Source organism: Ascaphus truei, chromosome 19, assembly GCF_040206685.1.
Source record: "Ascaphus truei isolate aAscTru1 chromosome 19, aAscTru1.hap1, whole genome shotgun sequence".
Classification (NCBI taxonomy): Eukaryota; Metazoa; Chordata; class Amphibia; order Anura; family Ascaphidae; genus Ascaphus; species Ascaphus truei.
Window position 1 is genome coordinate 273,144 of NC_134501.1, and position 19,982 is coordinate 293,125.

General features: G+C 43.3%; 1 protein-coding gene across 1 annotated transcript in view; it reads right to left on the minus strand.

Moving 5' to 3' along the window:
• Positions 1-19,982, minus strand: part of PHKB (phosphorylase kinase regulatory subunit beta) — a 420,515-nt gene that overhangs the window by 132,159 nt on the left and 268,374 nt on the right. Inside the window, exons 17-20 of the mRNA XM_075577209.1 lie at positions 17,536-17,591; positions 16,876-16,969; positions 4,243-4,326; positions 841-945 (exon numbers count right to left, since the gene is read on the minus strand). Of these exons, the coding sequence (XP_075433324.1) occupies positions 841-945; positions 4,243-4,326; positions 16,876-16,969; positions 17,536-17,591 (339 nt within the window). The remainder of the gene's footprint in view (positions 1-840; positions 946-4,242; positions 4,327-16,875; positions 16,970-17,535; positions 17,592-19,982) is intronic.

Genomic DNA, 19,982 nt, shown 5'->3' on the forward strand with positions numbered 1-19,982 from the left:
AACGCCGGGTCTCTCAGCTAGTACATAAATAAAATTATAAATTATACATTATAATTAAAATAAAATAATAATTTTACCATACCCTGCAGGAATCGAACCCATGACACTTCATACACTGTTAGGGATTCTCTACCACTACACCATAGTCATTGGACTCACTTAACTTATTATCAAACTTAACTTGTGCTGCCTTTCAGTAACTGCCCCTATATACATTTCAAAAACAATTATAACACAAATAGCAGCGTAGTTGTTGGAAAGCTGTTTTCACTTTTATATAATTGACGTTAACACGCACACTTCACTGATGCACTGTTCTGCTAGTTTTGAAACCCCCAACAATATTCTTATCCTTGGATTTATATTAGAGTATCCTTTCTATCCAACTAAAGCTTGGGTTTTCAACTCCAGTCCTCAAGGGCCACCAACATGTCAGGTTTTAAGGCTATCCCTGCTTCAGCACAGGTGGCTCAATCAGTGGCTCAGTCTCCTAAGCCACTGATTGAGCCACCTATGCTGAAGCAGGGATATTAAGAAGGGATATCAAGCAGCACCTTTGTCTTCAGAACCCCCTTTAAAATCGTTTTTTAAAGTTTGACTTGATAAGACTTACTGTATACTGTTATCTTTAAGGACATTGAGACATTGATCACCTGTTGCTGCCAATACATTACCTTCTTTTTGTATTTTTAATATTTTAATTTGAGAATAAAAATTATTTTTAAATCGTTAAAATATAAAAATAAAAAGACTGTACAGTATCCTGGTTCTTTAGCACATGAATCTGAAACCTATAACTGTATATATATATATTACAAAACAAATAAACAACATATATACCTGAATGTCATCAATCAGAAGCATCACATCCTGAGACATATAGAAGTCACTTAAATCAAACACAATTGGGTAGCAAACTACAGTCTTCCCGAGAATGCGATAAATCTGTTGAAGAAAAATGTATGTTGTCATTCGCTTTGAACGCCGGTGACACCGCTGAAAACTGCCACCAATAACAGATGAAAATGATTGTGCGTGTCCTAAACGGACATGAAACAAATACAGAAACAACCTTGTCAGCGACCTCTTCCCTACATCATCAGAATGGAGCTTTGTAAAATGAGCACATTGTTTCTGTCATCTGGTAGTACATATGCTATCGTCACCATAAAGTTTCTGTTTCCAAGGCTCAGAAAATCATGGGCTTGGTTAAGTAAACATCTTATAAAAAAATAACTTCATGCTATATTTACCAAGTAGTGATATTCCATAAGACACCTTAGAACAGTGGTGCTTAAACTTGGTCCTCAAGGGCTACTAACAGGCCAGGTTTTTAGGATTTCACTGCTTTAGCACGTGCCCCAATCAGTGGCTCAGTCATTTTGACTGAACCACCTGTGCTGAAGCACGGATATCTTTAAAACCTGGCCTGTGTGTGGCCCTTGAGGATGGAGTTTGAGCACCACTGCCTTAGGCTGCGTCCATAGAAGGACAAGCAGCGCTGAGCCGTGCGGACGCTCCGCGCTGAGCCCCTGCATCCTCAATGAGGATGCCTTGAGAGGGGGCTCACGCGAGCGTCCGCAGGCGTGTGGAGGCTTTGGAGTTTTCAGGAGAGCGCCAAGCTGTTTTTCAGCGCGCTGTCGGCTGAAAACATCCAATCAGCCTTAAGCAGCGTCAACGTCATGGCGCCGTGACGTCGGCGCCGTGACATTGACGTCAGTGCGTCGCGGGTTATTGGCCCAGCGACGTCACTGCCCCGCCTCCAACCACTTCCCCCCGGCTCCCTTCACGCACGCTGGCTCGCCTGTAAGTCCGTGGAATCGCGCTGACTTAAGCAGGCGAGCCTCAGCGTTAGCGCACCTCCGCTCTCCTCACCCCTCTATGGCCCGGGCCTTAGTCTATTCACTTAAATGGACTTCAAGATGTCTTACAGTGCAGAATGGTGTCTTTTGGAGTAGAACTGCTTTGTAAACATGATGCACAATGTTTGTATATACTGTACATTGTGCATCTTAAAGCTGTCGTTTTAAAATATAGCAGTGTAGTCCAGCAATATTATGTGACTGGGCAGTTACTAGTGCACTGCTAGAGAGCGGTGCTCAAAAGTCATAGCCTATCAGAAGGGGGAGGGGCTGTCACTTTGGAAAAGCTTCCTACATTAGAAACATTAAAGCTGCAGTTCAGTCAATATCCTGCATGTGTGTTTTTTTTTAATAAATCAGTTCTGTAGTAAGAAAAAATACTTTTAGCATTTTCTGTTTTTAAAAAAACAACTTTGAAAGACCAATTTTCTTGTATTCTATTTAAACAGCCATTTGCTAAGGCACCGCCCCTTCATGTCCTGTCACAAGCCCTGGCACACCCCTTTGTCAGCCCTGCCCTCCCTCTAGTACATGTCAGTGCAGGAGTGCTCATGAATATTCATGAGCTTCCACTGACAGACAGAAGCAGAAGAAAAACAGATCCCTTCACTAATGATGTCACCAAATTTCGCCTATCAATACATGGAGAACGAATTGACCTGCAGCTATACAGTTCTTTAGGTAATTAGAGATTGCACACATGAAACTATTGAAGTAAAAAAATAAATAAAGAAAATTAAAAAAAAGCCTGAACTGCAGCTTTAAATGCTACAAGTATTTTCTTATAGTACTGAACTGAATTATTAAAATAATAAAAAATAAACACATAGGATATTGCTTGAACTGCTGCTTTAAATGTGTAATTAAAATATAGTAACAGTATTGCTTTCCTTTCAATTACATGGCTAAGAAATAAACAAAAAAAATACACAACAAAACAGGAGTTTTCCAGAAATGCGAGCTTAGCCTGCCATTAACCCTTTGAGTGCCAGCTGACAGACACCGCATGCCAGGGTCTGGTATCCAGGGGCCCTATAATGTACTCATGACTGCCATCCTCATGTCAGTCTTTGGAGTTATTGGAGAGGAGGCGGAGAGGAGGCCAGGACTATTAATCCTACATTCTATGTACATTGGTCCCGTATTTCTTTTGTTCACTTTTATTGCTGGTTCTTCTATAGTTGAAAGAATCTATTTAATACTCTCTTTTTCCAGTTATTATTATTGAACAGGGAGAGTGTACAGCATAATGAATACAGCATAATGAAACCATCCAGATAATGAAGATTAAGGGAATATTCATCCAATTAGAAAAAAAATATTTAAAAAATCCCAAATTTGACCCTGCCACTTGTTATAATAAACTACACTCACATCTTCTCTCTACCTCCATTGGTCTTCATTGGTTTTCAAGGATGTTATAGAGGTAACCGAGTAGATGCTGGCACAACAAAACTCTCCATCTCCTCTGCTCCATGTTACCCAATGACTGATAACTCCCTCCTGGCAGGCTCCAACATTTCTAGCTAATCAACACTCTGTGCATTATGATATCACTGATGAACACGTGACCTCATGAAGCTGTGGTCAGCTGCCTACATAGTCTAAGGCAGAAAGAGGTTTTATGGAGAGGAGCCCAGCCAGCAGCCAGGAAACTGGATGCATAGCTTATAAGCAGTATGAAAGTGCACACTTTCAATTTTAGTTTCTAAGTGGCAAGTTAAGAGACTTCCTGAACAGACACAGGAGGGTAATGCAGGTACCTGGCCAAGATTAGAGGTCTTGAAGGTTAGGGGAGGCGGTGCTTGGCAGATACTGAGAGTAAGGGGGTTAGTGAGGAAAATAGGTATTTCGCAAAACCCAGAATACAAGAAATCAAAGTTGAGATGCACAGTAGGGAGGAGCAGAGGAGTGTAGAGCTGTGAAGTTAAGGCGAAGAACTTTGTACGTACAGATGCAGAGGCCGTTATTCGAACACTTCACGCGGTGTATACCTCAGAATAACCATGTGATGGCGCATATTTTCTTCCAACTGTAGCGCCTTAAGAGGCGAGTGCAGAAAATGGCATTTTAGTGTTCTGGTTTTTAAACACCTGAAATTGACACAGTAGCACAGTACTGTACACATTACAATTCATTCATTTCATTGCACACAAAGAAACAGAATCCATGAAATTCAAACAAAGCAACCACAATAAAGGCGTGTCCCTGGTGTGATTGGCCGCGTTAATGCCGCATGGAGTACAGCAGCGCACACGAAAACGGCTCCATAATTTGTTCGAATAACGGCCGCTGCATCTGTAATACTGATATGATGAACCTGGTAGGTTAAAAGGACAGAATTTCTCTGAGATACTCTGACACATTCTAGTAGACTTACCTTTGATGTCCCAAGGCAACCAATTGGTCTGTCAGGTCTTCCAGAGAGTCCTAGCTTATCATTGATTCCCAAATGAAGGTAAGCCTGCAATGCATAAACATATTATTAAACACATTATAATTGCAAGCAACTTACACTTCTCTTACATCATATACGTGGGTATATTTTTTTACATTGCCTTGCCCTTTACTCCCTCTTCATCCAGTTACTTGAGTGTAAGACCCACCAGCAATTTTTGCATTTCAGAAATACAGAGTAGTCTTGACAAAGTAATGTTTTTCAGGAGTCTTAAAAATGGCAACTATTACAAATTGCTTTATTATTATTAACTCAACCCTTAAGATTGAAATGTTTCTGGTATTTCTGAAGTAATCTTTCCTCTGTTAGGCCTTGTCCCCAGTGATCGCGACGCATGCGCAGCACGAACAAAGAGACGGCCCTCTATGGTGCAGGCCACGGTCCATGCGTGCATGCTCAAAGCGCGATGGTACGACCACATTTCCAAAAGACAAGAAATGTGTCTTTTGGTGCGGCGGCCGACCAATGGCTACATCACGGTGGCGGTTCAGCCAAAGAGGGCGAACCAGCCACGTGACGTCATGGACACGCCCCCCATTGCAAGCAATCCGAAGTCCACTGATCGCTGCAGAAACGCGTGGACATGCCGCCAGGCACGCGCACGCGCACTGACTGTGGTCGTCGCCTTAGTAATGAAGCTACTAACTAGCGGTATATATACCATACACCTGTATATATATTCACTGCAAAACCTGCTCTTGCTATTTGAGCCAAATTTGAACAGCTATTAAAGTCTGAGGTTATGTAGCACGTATTCAAATTATAGAGAAAGTGTTATATGGGTGACTGCTATTTCTGATCCAATTTAACTTGGTAAATCAGTGGTTTGAGAGACTGTTTAAAATTAGCATTCTGACAGTTTAGACTAGCAATAGAAATTAAAAGGCATAGCACAAACAGCTATTGTACCAATTGCTAGAATCAAACAGCTGAGCGTATTTAGGCTGTAATGATGCAGGGTATAAAGATAGACTGCAGAGAGACATGTGATATAACCTCAGAAGAAGTCGATACACAGACGAAACGCGTTGGGCATTTTGGACTGCAGAGGCCACCATACCCACTCCACCAGGAACCAGAGCGGCTGACACGAGCGGGACGCGAGTGAGAGACGCAGAACGGGGAAGCCATGCACACGGTTACACATACAGCAAAGAGCTGAGCCTGGAGTCGAGTAGTTTGGAGAGCGCCCAAAGTCACTCTCTGCTTTTGACCAGCGGGGAAAGTGTGAGTGTCCCTTTCCCCCATGTGTTGTTTGTCAATGAAAGTAAAATGTTAATGCCCCATATTGCATGCATCTGTACTTTTTTTTTTTTGGTTAAGGAACCATATCATTATATTGTGACATTTTGAGGAGCCCCAACCCTCTCTAAGAGGTTTGATGCATTGTCAGGAATCCAAAACCTCTCTAATAGCGCATCTGAGATCAGATGCATTGTAAGGCACGCCAACCCATGGTTAGTCAAACGGATAAACATAAGTAGTTGATATACTAAAATTGAGTGGACATGGAGAAAAGGGAAATATATATTTTTTTCCCGGGATGCAGATGAGTAAAACTTAATTTAAGGGCAATTGAATTTCTCTGTGAAACCAATTATATGAATGAATTCTTTAAAAGATTAAAAATACCTATTAGAGATGCATCAAATTATCATTATAATATATATCATTATCTATCATTATCATATACATAAAATCATTCTGTATTATATAAAGGAAAAAAGTGCTGAAACATTAGTACATACCAATTTTTTTTATTATTATTTTTGTGGTATGTGCAATGCATATGTTGAAGCATCTGAAAAATGAGCACTATTGTATAATGAAGCAATCTTGCCATGACTGCTGCTTCAAAAGCAAAGCTATAGCAATTATTTCTCGTTCTTAGTTCAGTTTCCAAGTCTTATTGGATTTACCACTGATTGTTAGGGAATATTTATTTCTTTAGGCTACACGATGAAATCTTAACAAGTAGGCAGTGGGAGTTAAAAAGGTAGATTAAATGCACTGCTTCAGGGATTCAATCAAGTACACAAGTTATTTGTTTGTCAGCGTTTGCAAACAAAGCTGTTTTGGAGAAACATTTTCAGTACAGAAACCCACATGGAGAATGTATTTGAGCTATAAAGGTATCTTTACTTATGGGCTCTAACCAGTGAAAAAGATATTCTCCTGAAAACATCAAGAAGACCGAGGCGTAACCTAGAGGTGATAAGGATGGCCGTATTATGGGAGGCTTCCGCCCTGGTGCAGTAAGGTTACAAACTGATGAGTAATGGGAGAAGAGATCGCACCATTAGCCTTCTTTGGGCAAAGCAGAAGTTACAATGGCTACATTTACTACTAAGGGGTGCTATCCCATAAGACACCTTATAACTCATTCAAATAAATGTGCTGTAATGTGTCTTCCAGCATTGGAAGGGGTCTTGTGGAATAGCACTGCTTAGTAAATGTGACCCACTATGTACAAACAAATATGTGTGTGTGTATGTGTGTATGAGTGTGTGTGTATGTATGTATGTATGTACACTGGCGACACACTTTATTCGAGCTCGGCTAGTCCCACGAATTCGGGTATACCCGGGTGTATTGAGGTTTGTGACTGTTTTCTGCCCGAGTGCATTGAGGTATTTTCCAAGCAGGGATTGAAGCACTTTATTCCCGCTGGCTGCAATACTGCACAGTATATATATATATACTGCATTACAATTCATGAATTTATGCCATCTGGTAGACACGCGAAGCATTGCAGCCTATTAAATCCTAATCATTATTATTTAACAGATCAGCCGCCTGTCAGCCAGGCATGAACCCAGGCTGGGAAGGCAAACGCAACGGGGCTTGTCAGAGGTGAGGAGCGGCGCATTCCAGGTATCTGCCAGGTACATACTGGGTATTTGCTCGAATAAAGTGTGTCGGTGCAGTATGTATGTATGTATGTATGTATGTATGTATGTATGTGTGTGTGTATGTATGTATGTATGTATGTATGTATGTGTGTGTGTATGTGTGTATGTATGTATGTATGTATGTATGTATGTATGTATGTATGTATGTATGTATGTATGTATGTATGTACAGTGTTCGACAAACCCAATCACCAGGTCGCACCTGGTGACTGGATATTGTCGGCTGGCGACTTACAATTCCCCTGCTCGAAGAAGGGAGAAGAAAAAAAATCTCCCTGCCTGATTGGCTCGCGCTCGCTGCCAGGACTTTTTTTTCCCTTTCCCTTTTCTGTTTGTGGGCAGCCAGGCCCGTCCTGCCTTTTCTACAGAGAGGTAAGTACAGTATCATGCCCTCATGTGTGTGCGCGTTTATTGTCTGCCCCTCCGTCCTGTGGCGGCTGCTCACGCCGTGTCCCGCCTTCGGTCCCCGTGGTTTCCTGCCAGGAGCGGGAGGTGCGGCCGCCGGAGCGCATGGTGCGACCGCCGGAGAGCATGGTGCGGTCGCCGGAGCGGGAGGTGCTAGTGGGGGTGCGCCTGCTTGAGGGGCGGGGTGCGCCTGCTGCAGGGGGGGAGGGCGGCAATGCGTTTCCCTTGCGTCCCGGTGCTCCCCTGCCTCCCATGGGTAAACCGTCTGGGTTGCGGGAGATGGGCTCAGGGGGGAGGGGGGCCGGCTTTCGGCGCGTGGCTGACCTCTATTTGTGCTTTCAATCTGTGTGTGTGTGTGTGTGAGAGAGAGAGTGAGAGAGTGTGTGTGTGAGTGAGTGTGTGTGAGAGAGTGTGTGTGTGTGTGTGTGAGTGTGTGTGTGAGTGAGAGAGTGTGTGTGTGTGTGTGTGAGAGTGAGTGTGAGAGAGTGAGTGTGAGAGAGTGAGTGTGAGTGAGTGAGAGTGTGTGCGTGCGCGAAAGTGCGTGAGTGTATATATGTGTGTGTGACACCAGAAGTACCCACCCAGTCAAAGGTCAGTCAGTCACCTACCTAGTCAGTTAAGTCAGTCAGTCACCCACCCACACACCCAGTCAGTCACCCACCCACCCATTCAGTCAGTCAGTCACCCACCCACCCATTCAGTCACCCACCCACCCATTCAGTCAGTCACCCACCCACCCATTCAGTCAGTCAGTCAATTCAGTCAGTCACCCACCCAGTCAGTCACCCATTCAGTCAGTCAGTCAGTCAGTCACCCAGTCAGTCACCCACCCACCCAGTCAGTCACCCACCCACCCAGTCAGTCAGCCAGTCCGTCAGTCAGTCAGCCAGTCCGTCAGTCAGCCACCCAGTCCGTCAGTCAGCCACCCAGTCCGTCAGTCAGCCACCCAGTCAGTCCCTCATCCACCCAGTCAGTCCGTCAGCCACCCAGTCAGTCCGTCAGCCACCCAGTCAGTCCGTCAGCCACCCAGTCAGTCCGTCAGCAACCCAGTCAGTCCATCAGCCACCCAGTCAGTCCGTCAGCCACCCAGTCAGTCCGTCAGCTACCCAGTCAGTCCGTCAGCCACCCAGTCAGTCCGTCAGCCACCCAGTCAGTCCGTCAGCCACCCAGTCAGTCCGTCAGCCACCCAGTCAGTCCGTCAGCCACCCAGTCAGTCCATCAGACACCCAGTCAGTCCGTCACCCACCCAGTCAGCCATTCACCCAGTCAGTCAGTCACCCAGTCAGTCACCCACCCAGTCACCCACCCAATCAGTCAGTCACCCACCCAGTCACCTACCCCGTTAGTCACCCACCCAGTCAGTCAGTCACCCAAAGTCAGTCACCCATTCACCCAGTCAGTCACCCATTCCCCCAGTCGCTCACCCAGTCAGTCACTCACCCACCCAGTCACTTACCCACCCAGTCAGTCACCCACCCAGTCTGTCACCCACCTAGTCAGTCAGTCACCCACCCAGTTAGTCAGTCACTCACCCACCCAGTCAAGTCACCTTCCCACCCAGTCAAGTCACCTTCCCACCCAGTCAAGTCACCTTCCCAGTCAGTCAGTCACCCAGTCAGTCACCCATCCAGTCAGTCATATATATATTATATATAAATAAAATTGAAAGTTTGGTTGTGTGCGAGTTTGTGCACACGCTGTGATTGGCCTGCAGGGTGGGGTGACGTCAGCAACACGGCTACGCATGCCCTCACAGCCTCCTCACACCGCGTGAGAGCCACACGCCGTGCACCCATACCGTCCTGACCTGCCTCAGCCAAAGCCGCCTCACCTCCACCCGCCACCCCCTCGCCCAAACTACTACCAGCACACCTCCCGGCGCTTCTCACCTCTCCGCTCGATCCCCAGATGCCGCATCAGCAAAACTACCCCCCCGCCTCACCCACCCAGTCACTGCCTCCTTAAGTCACTGCCTAACTCACATATAAACACACACACACACACACACACACACATATACATATATATATACACATACATACTGATGCAGCGGCTGTTATTCGAACACTTCACGCATCATGTACATCGGAATCCAGATTTGAAACCGCGGGATGAATTCCAGCCTTCCCGCACTAAGATGCGAGCGCGGAGAGAGCAAAAAACCGAATTTTAGTGTTTTGGCTTTTAAAAACATGAAATTGACACAGTAGCACAGTGACACAGTGACACAGCAGCACAGTAGCACAGTGACACAGTAGCACAGTGACACAGTAGCACAGTACTGTACACATTACAATTCATCCATTTTATTGCAAACAAAGAAACAGAATCCATGAAATTCAAACAAAACATCCGCGATAAGCGCGGGTGCCCGGGGCGATTAGCCACGTTTCATGCTGCGTGGGGAACAGCAGAAAACTCAAAATAGGTGCCGAGATGTGTTCGAATAACGGCCGCTTCATCAGTACACAAACACACATATAATATATATATACATACACACACCTTTATGCCAGCATATAATAAATGGTTTGCAGGATGCTTTTTCAATGAAGATATGTGTCCAATACATTTATATAAAGTATATACATGTTTGTTTAAGGGAAAAGGGGCGGGGGGAAAAAGAGAGCGCAAAAAAGCACTATATATAAAAAATGTGTTTTAAAAATCCAGTGTCAAATATGTGATAATAAAAACACTTCTATTACACTGATCGTGATGGAAAAAGTGGTGTAAATATATAAAGGATTTTTAAATTCTATGGGGATAGCTGCAGCCCTTAAAGGGGGTTCCCCGCCCTAAAACAGATACAAACAAACAATGTTGCGCTCTGATTTTTGTCTTTGTTCATGTTTGTTTAAACCTATCTGCATTTGCATATGAGTACAGATGCATATATACAAGCAATGTGTTGCAGGTGTCTCTAATACTGGGCGTTTATTCTAACAATCACTCAATGTTCAAACAGAAGCGTTCATCATGCAATGGGATATGTTCATAGCAGCAGGACAAATATAATGGTAGTTAAAGGAAGTCAAAACAAAAAGCACTGGGACAGAGGCTGGTCCCTTTAATCCCCAAATCAGGTCTTCTGTCCTATCTCCCTGTGTATAGATTTGCTAATAACTTCTTCACGAAAGCACGTCAGCTGTCTAACCGAAGTACAGAACTGATGTGCCAGCTTCTTTGATACCTCCACATCCCCAAAAGTGCAGAAGACAAGGAAACAAGAGTACTTTAATGTAGGGGTGGGCAAACCAGTGACTTGTGTTTAGAAGTTTAGATTTGTTTAACAACACTATTTAAAGGTAAAGTTATTGGGAATCCCAAAAGTCAACAGGATTGCCACTAATGTCAGCGCCATCAGGACTGACAATTAGGTAGGTCACTTGGATCCCCAACATCATCAGGTCTGTATCAATGTCCCTCGGAGACAGCTCCTGATTTTACCGAAATGCTTTGCCAGAATGGTTTACGTTTAACAGTTGTGCAAACATTGAAACGTTCCATTCCCACTTTACAGCCAGTAAGAGAACACACATCCCAACTCGATTGTAATTTAACACGCAACCTTCATCAACATGGAAATCTACTTCATTCCAGCACCACCCATTTGACAAGCACATGATGGCAGTACTGAGGCTCTTGCTTCACTGCGGCTTTCTTTGTACATTTTATAATTGAATTCCTATATCCCTACACATGCTGGGGAAAAAAATGTCCAATTCTTTCAAGCACAATTGTAGGTTATGTATAAGTTATGTATAACTATTTTGTTTGACATAACAGTTGCGTCACTAAGAATCAAATCAGGTTAACCCATTTCAAAGAAAGCATCTTCTGACCTTGGAAAAGTCATGATTTCATTGTGCCCTAATCTCCCAAAACTATATTGCGATCTCTTTTGGGAATGGCATGTGTTGTCTGTACAGTTCGGTGTACACTGTCAGCTGTGTGCAAATTTAAGGCTTAGGCCCCTTTTCAATATTCTCTGAATTCACATTGCTTCCTGCCACAAACAGAGCAAAGAACCTCAACACATCCATCCATTCTCTAAATGCTAAAATGTTCCGGCTGTGCGGTGATCCTTATAACACATATCTATTGGGATAATTTTATAGAAAAAAGCATTGATATTGATTTAATTATTCCTGTATAAATCTCGAGAAATGGGTTGGATGTTCCTGGTAAACAAAATAGCTACTTACTGCCTTGAATGCGAAATCATGCTAGACATACTCTGCTTACTTGGCACAGTGTCACTTATGTCAATAGGAAAGAAAAATCCCTGCCTCCACTGTGACAATCTGCAGAAGGGGACGGTAGCCAGGACTCTGAATTGGCAGAACAGCGGGCCATGTCTAGCAATGCTGGTATTAATTATTACACAGTCTCCTCAGTGTTATAATCAAGGATAAACAATGCTATTTATCCAGATTATCTCTGGGACATTTGGCATATGTGGATTAGTCTATCTATTTATTTTATCACTGCACCACTGAGTCTAATTCATAATAAACAGACAATAAAACAATACGCTGCACCTCATGTATTCTTACATTTCTTTGTTAAAGGTTTTCTTTTAAAATACCAAGACACCTGGCAATTTAATTAGTAGAGCAGATAATGCTTAGAGATGTAGACATAATGAAAAGGTATCACTCCAGGCATGTTAGTAGTAATTAGAAGAAAAAATGCCTATAGCAGTAATAATACAAGGTAGGTTAAACCAGCGGTGCGCAAACTGGGGGACGCGGGCCGTTGCACAGGCCCCGCGCTCTTCCCCCAGGCATTTACTTGAATGCCTGGGGATTGCGTGAGGCCTCTGCAACAAGGAAACTTGCCTTGTTTCAGACGCGTCTCCATGGCGTCAAATGATGCATGTGGAAGGTAGTAGAGGGAACGCGAGACTGGGGGAGGCCTGGCAGGGGGGCACAGCTTAAAAAAGTTTGCGTTCCCCTGGGTTAAGCTGTACCTGAATTCTTCCTTCTATGCCGTATTGCAGGTGTGGCCAACTCCAGTCCTCAAGATCCACAACCAACAGGCCAGGTATTAGGGATATCCCTGCTTCAGCACAGGTGGCTCAGACATTTTGACTGAGACACCTGTGCTGAAGCAGGGATATCCTCCTTTAAGACCTATCTTAAAACACACCTTAATGAAGCATATGGGTAGCTCCATGGCTGATACTTTACACCTCATACATAAACCTTGGCCTCTTGCAGACGCACTTACCAGAAACCTCTCATTGGCCCCTGATTGAATATGATGAGCAGCAGGTGAATGTTCATTAAACAATGCATCAGCTTCAATTCAAGTGAATTATAGTTTCTGCATTATTAACTGTGTTTTATCCTGCTTTCTATGATACTGAACATAGGTTTCTTTCTCTTCACACCTTAGAACCCAACTCGTCTCTCTCTCTTTTTCCAAGCATACACATGGTGCTTCCCCACTTAGCCAGTTGCAATCTGTGAAAGTGTCAGTCCATGACATTCTCTGTATAATATTCACACAACATTGCACAAACCTTTTGGTTTGCCATTAAAGGTCATTTTTAAATATGTTCAAGAATACACAATTTCCCCTCACAAAATATAATGCTTCAAATGCAAGCTCCTGAGACCAGGATTCCCGCTTCTTACAGGATGTTGAATTCAATGTCTAATGATCTTATTGTTTATGTAGCACCTTGCATTTTAATTTGCCTGTGTGCCAATTGTAATCAGTCACATACAAAACAACGATATACATACTTCGTTTTTATGGTCTATTCCTAACTTTACATGCAGGCACTTGAATATATAGTCAAACAGATGGATAAAGAAATATATGTACTTAGATCAATGGAGAGAGGACACACATGGCTACATAATGAATCGATATGCACGTTATTTTCCCTTGTGAATATGTGAAGTCTTTTCTTTTTCTTTATTGGATACTGTATGTATTCTTGAAGATAGTTCGCCTCTTAAATTATTTTATTTTTTTTCAGTGAAAAAAGATCTTTAGAACATTGAACTAAGCTCCATCTCCTACAGGGCCAACTTAACTCTGCCGTGATCTAGAACACTCAAACTTTTTTTTCATAGACTACTGTACTTCACCTGTTAATAATGATTTTGAGGATCACAAAACCAGTACACTATTCTGTGTCTTCTAAATAATTTCTTATAAGTGTGTAGCCCCTTTACCCCTACCCTAAATGAGATTAGGTCTGCTGCTCCATTTGTACTGTGGTGCGTACCTGTGAGGTAACAGGAGGGCTGAGCACTTCCGCGGTGGTGTGGGAAATCATCAGGACAGGTGTACAGGGTACCTTTGTTCATTGGTTGCAGCGCCTCCAGTCAGCATGGATCCTCTGGATAGAAGGATAGCCCAGACTGACACCTTTCTTTAGCCCAAGACAGTGAATCACTCTGATAGATGTTTCCATTGTATTTATTGCATGTTCAGGATCTTTCAGCAGGTACATCACTTTTCCTTGCTTCCCCTAGTGAAGGTATTACTGATAGGGCTTGAGGCCCATACCAGGCCTTCTGCATGGTGCCCCTTCTGAGGCCTACTAATGAGACCATGGGTAGCTGGTACTCACTCCACGGGGGGAGGGGGGAAGAGACGCACCCACTTTTGGGAAAGTGCCAGTATTTATACCCTTTGGTTGTGCTTGTAACCCTGCCCCATAACAGAGCAGGTCTGGATACTGACAGGCCATCACATCCAGCATGTGACCCAACCAGTATCCACCCCTCAGGCTGACACTGTCTGGCTGTTGCTAGGACCGGCCTGCGTACATCAATTTTATCCAAGGCCGCAATAGCACACAAGGCCTTCCTGAAGGAATTAACCCATCCACTGCCTGCACCTAACAGGACTTACATTGGTAGAGACCAGAAAAATAAGTAGCGGCCGGAGGCTATGCTACAAGTGTATGGTCAACATTTCATCAACACTTGACCCAGAACACCATTCGTTAGTCATAGAATATCCACGGCTCTACGAGCGAGTTGACTGAAGTGAATAGAAAAGGCCTTTCAGGGACCTTTACCACGGTCTTTGGGGACCCCAGATTGAGAATTCTTACTCTGCATTATTAGAGCATCCATTTACTTAGTGATCTACCCAATTTACCAGACGTACTATTCAATAAACATTCCACTAATTTCTTGCTCACTCAGCTACCGAGTTCCTTCGTGTTTCAACTTTTCAGTGGGCTCACTATTGACTTCTGAAGTGTGATGATACTTGGGGGTATAGAGTAGCACTTCAGTAGCACGTCAATTTTATTTAGAAACGAATGCTTCCCCCATTATCATAGTATCACTACTTTTTTTAAACACCATCTCAAACACAGAGTTTGCTTACCTACACTAAAATTAAATGTGCCCGTCTGCTACCCACTCAACTTTATCAAACCTTGGCGTAGTATGCAAGACCAAAAAAGCTCCACCCGCTCTGCCAAATAGATAAATGGTGTGCACTAGGGTACAATGAATAAGAGCCAAATAGATTTAGGTGTTGCCACCGAAGATGGGCAAAACCTGAGAACCCAAGTGTGTGCACGTGTCTGTTATCAAATAATTGTACTATGGACTACCAAAAATAGTAGCCTATTGTAAAACACAGATTTTCCCCTTCTAAATAAATTGAGGGTATATGAATAAAAAAATACTTGTGATATTACAAAATAGATCAAATATAGTGGGGATGGACAGACTAACAATAAACTTAACAAACACTTAAATGGCCACCATATGAAACCACTGCGGCTGGCTAAGGATAAGATGCTCTAGGTAGGTACCTCAACTGTCTAGGTCCACTTATTTTACAGGGACAGTCAATATATTGTAGCCATGTATCCCTTTGGGTACTAATCTGCCCTGCCTCACATAAGCCCTGGTACCAGTTCAGGCAGTGTTAGGGTTAAATCTATGCCCTGCTGTAATAAGCAGCTTCCTTGAGTGACTGGGGCGGTGGCCTGAAGCCTAGGTGCCGCCCACCCGGGGCTGAGACCTGAAGCCCCGCCCTTGTAACCGTGGGGAGTGGCAGTTGGGAATTGACAGTTGGGAGATTCAAACTGAATGGGACTGCCAGGGACCCCTGCTGTGTTATTCTGATGGGACAATAGTCTCTGCAGAAATGTCACTGAAATGTTGCAGCATGTACCCAGCATGTACCTGGGTCTTGTTGGTGATAGCCCCAGATTTTCCAAGGCAAGTTTAAGGCAAGTTTTAGAATACTCGTCGGCGCACCTGTAGGTCTACCTATAACCAGAATAGTTTGATGCGGAAACGTAGTAAAGGTATATAGCACACTCTGTATAGGCAATGGCTCGACATATCCAAAAGTATCTGTAAAGTGTATGAACATCAGTACTTTTGTATCCTGTGTTCAGGTTTCGTACCAAGTGCTTCCCGACACCAGATAGGTGCTTGTATATCACTCAGGAGCACTGGTAGTCAGCCAATATTTGTACATGTGAGGTAGAGTGGTTTTGTTATATGTATGATACCAAGGTTCATCACCAAACACTATCCGACACCTTTGCAGGTGCATGTGTAACACAGTTTTGGTAACTCACTTATGCTAGATGGTGCGTCAAGTGGTGCATATAGTGTGTAGCTGGTAATATAAAATGTGGGTAAGTATAAAACCTGACATCCATAGGCTTCATTTTACCTCCATTCTTATACTATTTCCTTTCAATGCATACATCTGTTGTATTTCAAAAGTAGAGGGGCCGCTGCAGGACAACTCCCGACACCAGGAGGTGCTTGTGAAGCACTCAGGAGAGCTGACAGCTGAGCCCTCCTGCTACTGCTCTCCAAGAGCTTGTGGATAATGGGAACGCCCTCCGAATGACGTCACCATGTCATTGATTAGCCTGATACGTCATCTTACTATCTACAATTATTTGATGACAGGCGACTGCTCACAATTGGGTTCTCAGGTTTTGCTGCATCTTCGGTGGCAACACCTAACTCTAGTAGTAAGCAAGACGCCAGACTTTGAAGTGGCAGGCCCTTTTGTCTTTAGGCCAGTCGATTTTCTTGGATAAAAAAAAAAAAAAGCTCATCACAGGAAAAATGCAATATTTAACTCTCCATAGTGCTGGTTTCCCAAAGCAAAAACAAACACTTTTTTATTTAATTTCCTCAGACAATAACTTGTCTACCAATAATGCAAAGAATGATAAAACAATATCTATCTAGGCTGAAATACATACGCAGCATCATACCTTCACAAGCTCCTGTTGTGGCCATATCTGAATAGGTTCCACCTGTTGTGGGGTCTGTGTTTGGATACCATATGTATTTAGGAAAACTTGCAAACTGCAAAACAAACATTATAGCTGATCAAATAACACACACTACTCTCAGAATGTCATGTTATCGAAGTTTGCAAAGTTCTGCACCGTCACATCCTGTACCCAACAGACAAATGATTACTCTCAATCCCCACCAGGAGGATATGATCTCTTTAGCACAGATGTGGTAAAGCTAGATTTGCCCTCAGGAGGGCACTTTAGGTTAACAAAAAAACAGAAACAGAAAAAAATGCAAAACCAAAGTACATTTGCATGCAAAAACAATGTTATGCATGTCACAGCAGCAATGATCTAAAGTGCATTACTGATGATCGAGCACTAAATTCCCATTGACTTGAATGGGCGTTTCTGTGCATTAAGACCTCCTCGCACTTTAGAAAATAAACCCCTAGAAGTGCGACGTGGAGATATGTCAGTAGATATACACACATATCTATGTTTATAGTTGTGGCTCACAACCAACTTAAAAAAATAATAATGTGAGAAAATAAAACAATCTTGAAAAAAAGGAGCGCATTGTATGGTATTCTGGCAGAGAAGGGGTTAAAAAGGGTATGTATAGACTGTTACCGTTGGCTTTCTGCTATCAGTGCCACGTGGACCATCACATCATTTTCCAGGGGTCCCTAAAAAACAAGAAACAGGAGCATGTAAACAAAGGTTTTATTTTTAATCCATGCACAGAATGTACAAAATCCAGGAGTATTCTGTGCGCCAAGACACTGAGATAGTAGTAGAAAGTAATAAAGGATACTTTTCTAACACGCTCTTCCATTCAATGATTCAGACTTAAATTCCAAAAGAAATGATAAAGGATAGATAGCCGTTACCATGCCTATCATTTAGCAAGGCTTTCATGTTTAGGCAGACTAGGGTGTGCTATGATTCAGCTTTGAATATGCAGTAAGGTAGGGGTGAGCAAACTTTTCCCCCCTGGGCACCCCTGCCTGCTCTCCTTACCGGCTTGTGCCCCCCTCCTTCCTTGTCCTCGGTGTCAAATGATGCCGCGGGTCCCGTGACTTCACGTTGCCATGAATGTTATTAAGGGTTTTACGGAATGAATCATTACATGAATCACACAGCTGTAACGTACTATAGAGCTTCCTCCAACATTGCTTTATCATAACAATGTATTAAAATACAGCCTCACAGAATCAAAATGAAACACCAGGTCCTGATGGCTTTTCGTGGCTGTATTACAAGAAGTTCTCTGAATCACTTGCCCCACAGCTGCTCCATATGTTTAACGCTATTTTAGCAGGAGCCCCTATTCCCGAGGATTTTTATCTACGAGAGATGCTCACGGCATTTGGCTTCGGAAATAGGGTGAGTGGAGCGATTATGTCGCTGTACTCAGGCCCATCTGCCAGAGTCATACATCAGGGCTTCCCCTCAGACCCTTTCCCTATCCAAAGTGGCACGAGACAGGGGTGCCCATTATCTCCCCTACTGTTTGCCCTATGTATTGAACCTCTGGCGGCACGTATTCGAGAAAATCCGGATATCTCAGGGTTAAACGCATACTCCCAATCACACAAAGCGGCCCTGTATGCAGATTATATCCTATTAATCATCTCAAAACCCCTCACATCCTTACCTAATCTATTTGACCTTTTGGATAAATTCTCTAAGGTCTCTGGGTTTAAGATAAACCAATCCAAGTCTGAGGCTCTGAATATCAATCTCCCCGGACATATAGAGAAACTACTGAAATTGAATTTTAATTTTAACTGGCAAAAGAATTCACTCAAATATTTGGGGATTCATATCACCAAAGATGCAAAAAACATCTATAAAGCAAATTATCCCAAACTAATTCGGACTCTAAAACAAGACCTAATCAGATGGTCCTCCAAGAAGATTTCTTGGATAGGAAGGATACACAGCGTGAAGATGAATTTACTTCCACGTATCCTATACCTCTTCCAGACATTGCCTGTGCCACTCAAACTGAAGGATATACTCTCACTTCAGTCTGAAATATCTAATTTTATCTGGGGAGGTAAAAAACCGAGAGTAAATAAATTAAACATGAAGAGACCTACTTTAGCAGGGGGCTTAGCGGTACCCTGCCTGTTGTCATATTTTAAAGCAGCTCAATTAAGCCAGATCATTCAATGGCATTCCGACCCTAAATTAAAAAGATGGGTAGAGCTAGAAACTGCTGCTTGCTCCCCATTAGAGCTTAATAATTTGATTTGGCTACCTAAATCGTCAAGAAAAAACACTTTGTTCCCACTCACCTCAACGACTAACTCTTTATCTGTCTGGGAAATATCAAAACTGAAAAACTCACTCACATCAACCAACTCGTTGATGACACCTATTTGGAACAATCCTAAATTTGCGCCGGGTGTTATTGGTCATAATCACTCAATCTGGAGACACAAAGGATATGATAGACTCAAAGATCTGGAGGGCTTCGATCTAAAAATTAAATCATTTGACCAACTCAGATCAGAAAATGATATTCCCCATGCTGAATTCTACAAATTCCTTCAGATCAGAGCATTTTATAATAAATTCGCCCCATACCCCCCATTGACGAATTTCGAAAAGCTCTGTCGGGCAGAAACCGACACAAAGGGACTCATATCTACAATATACGGAGAGGTAGTCGAGCCTGCAACTTCAAAACAACAAATGCCCTCATTTCGTACCCAATGGGAGAGAGACCTTGGGGAGTCCTTAGAGGACGAGGCATGGAATACTATATTTATAGGAGCTGCAAAAAGCTCGATGTGCACCACACTGAAGGAGAACGCATATAAAGTCCTCATGAGATGGTACCTCACCCCACTCAAATTATCTAAGTTCATACCAGGGTCCTCTCCATTGTGCCCTAAACAATGCGGAGGAACAGCTGACCTGTTACATATGCTGTGGTCCTGCCCGCGGATATCCCCGATATGGGAAAAGATCAGAAATTGGATCCAGAGAATATTTGATCTCACAATCACCCCAGACCCGTGGTTGTTTCTCCTAAACAGACCTCTAAAGGGCCTATCAAAAGTCAA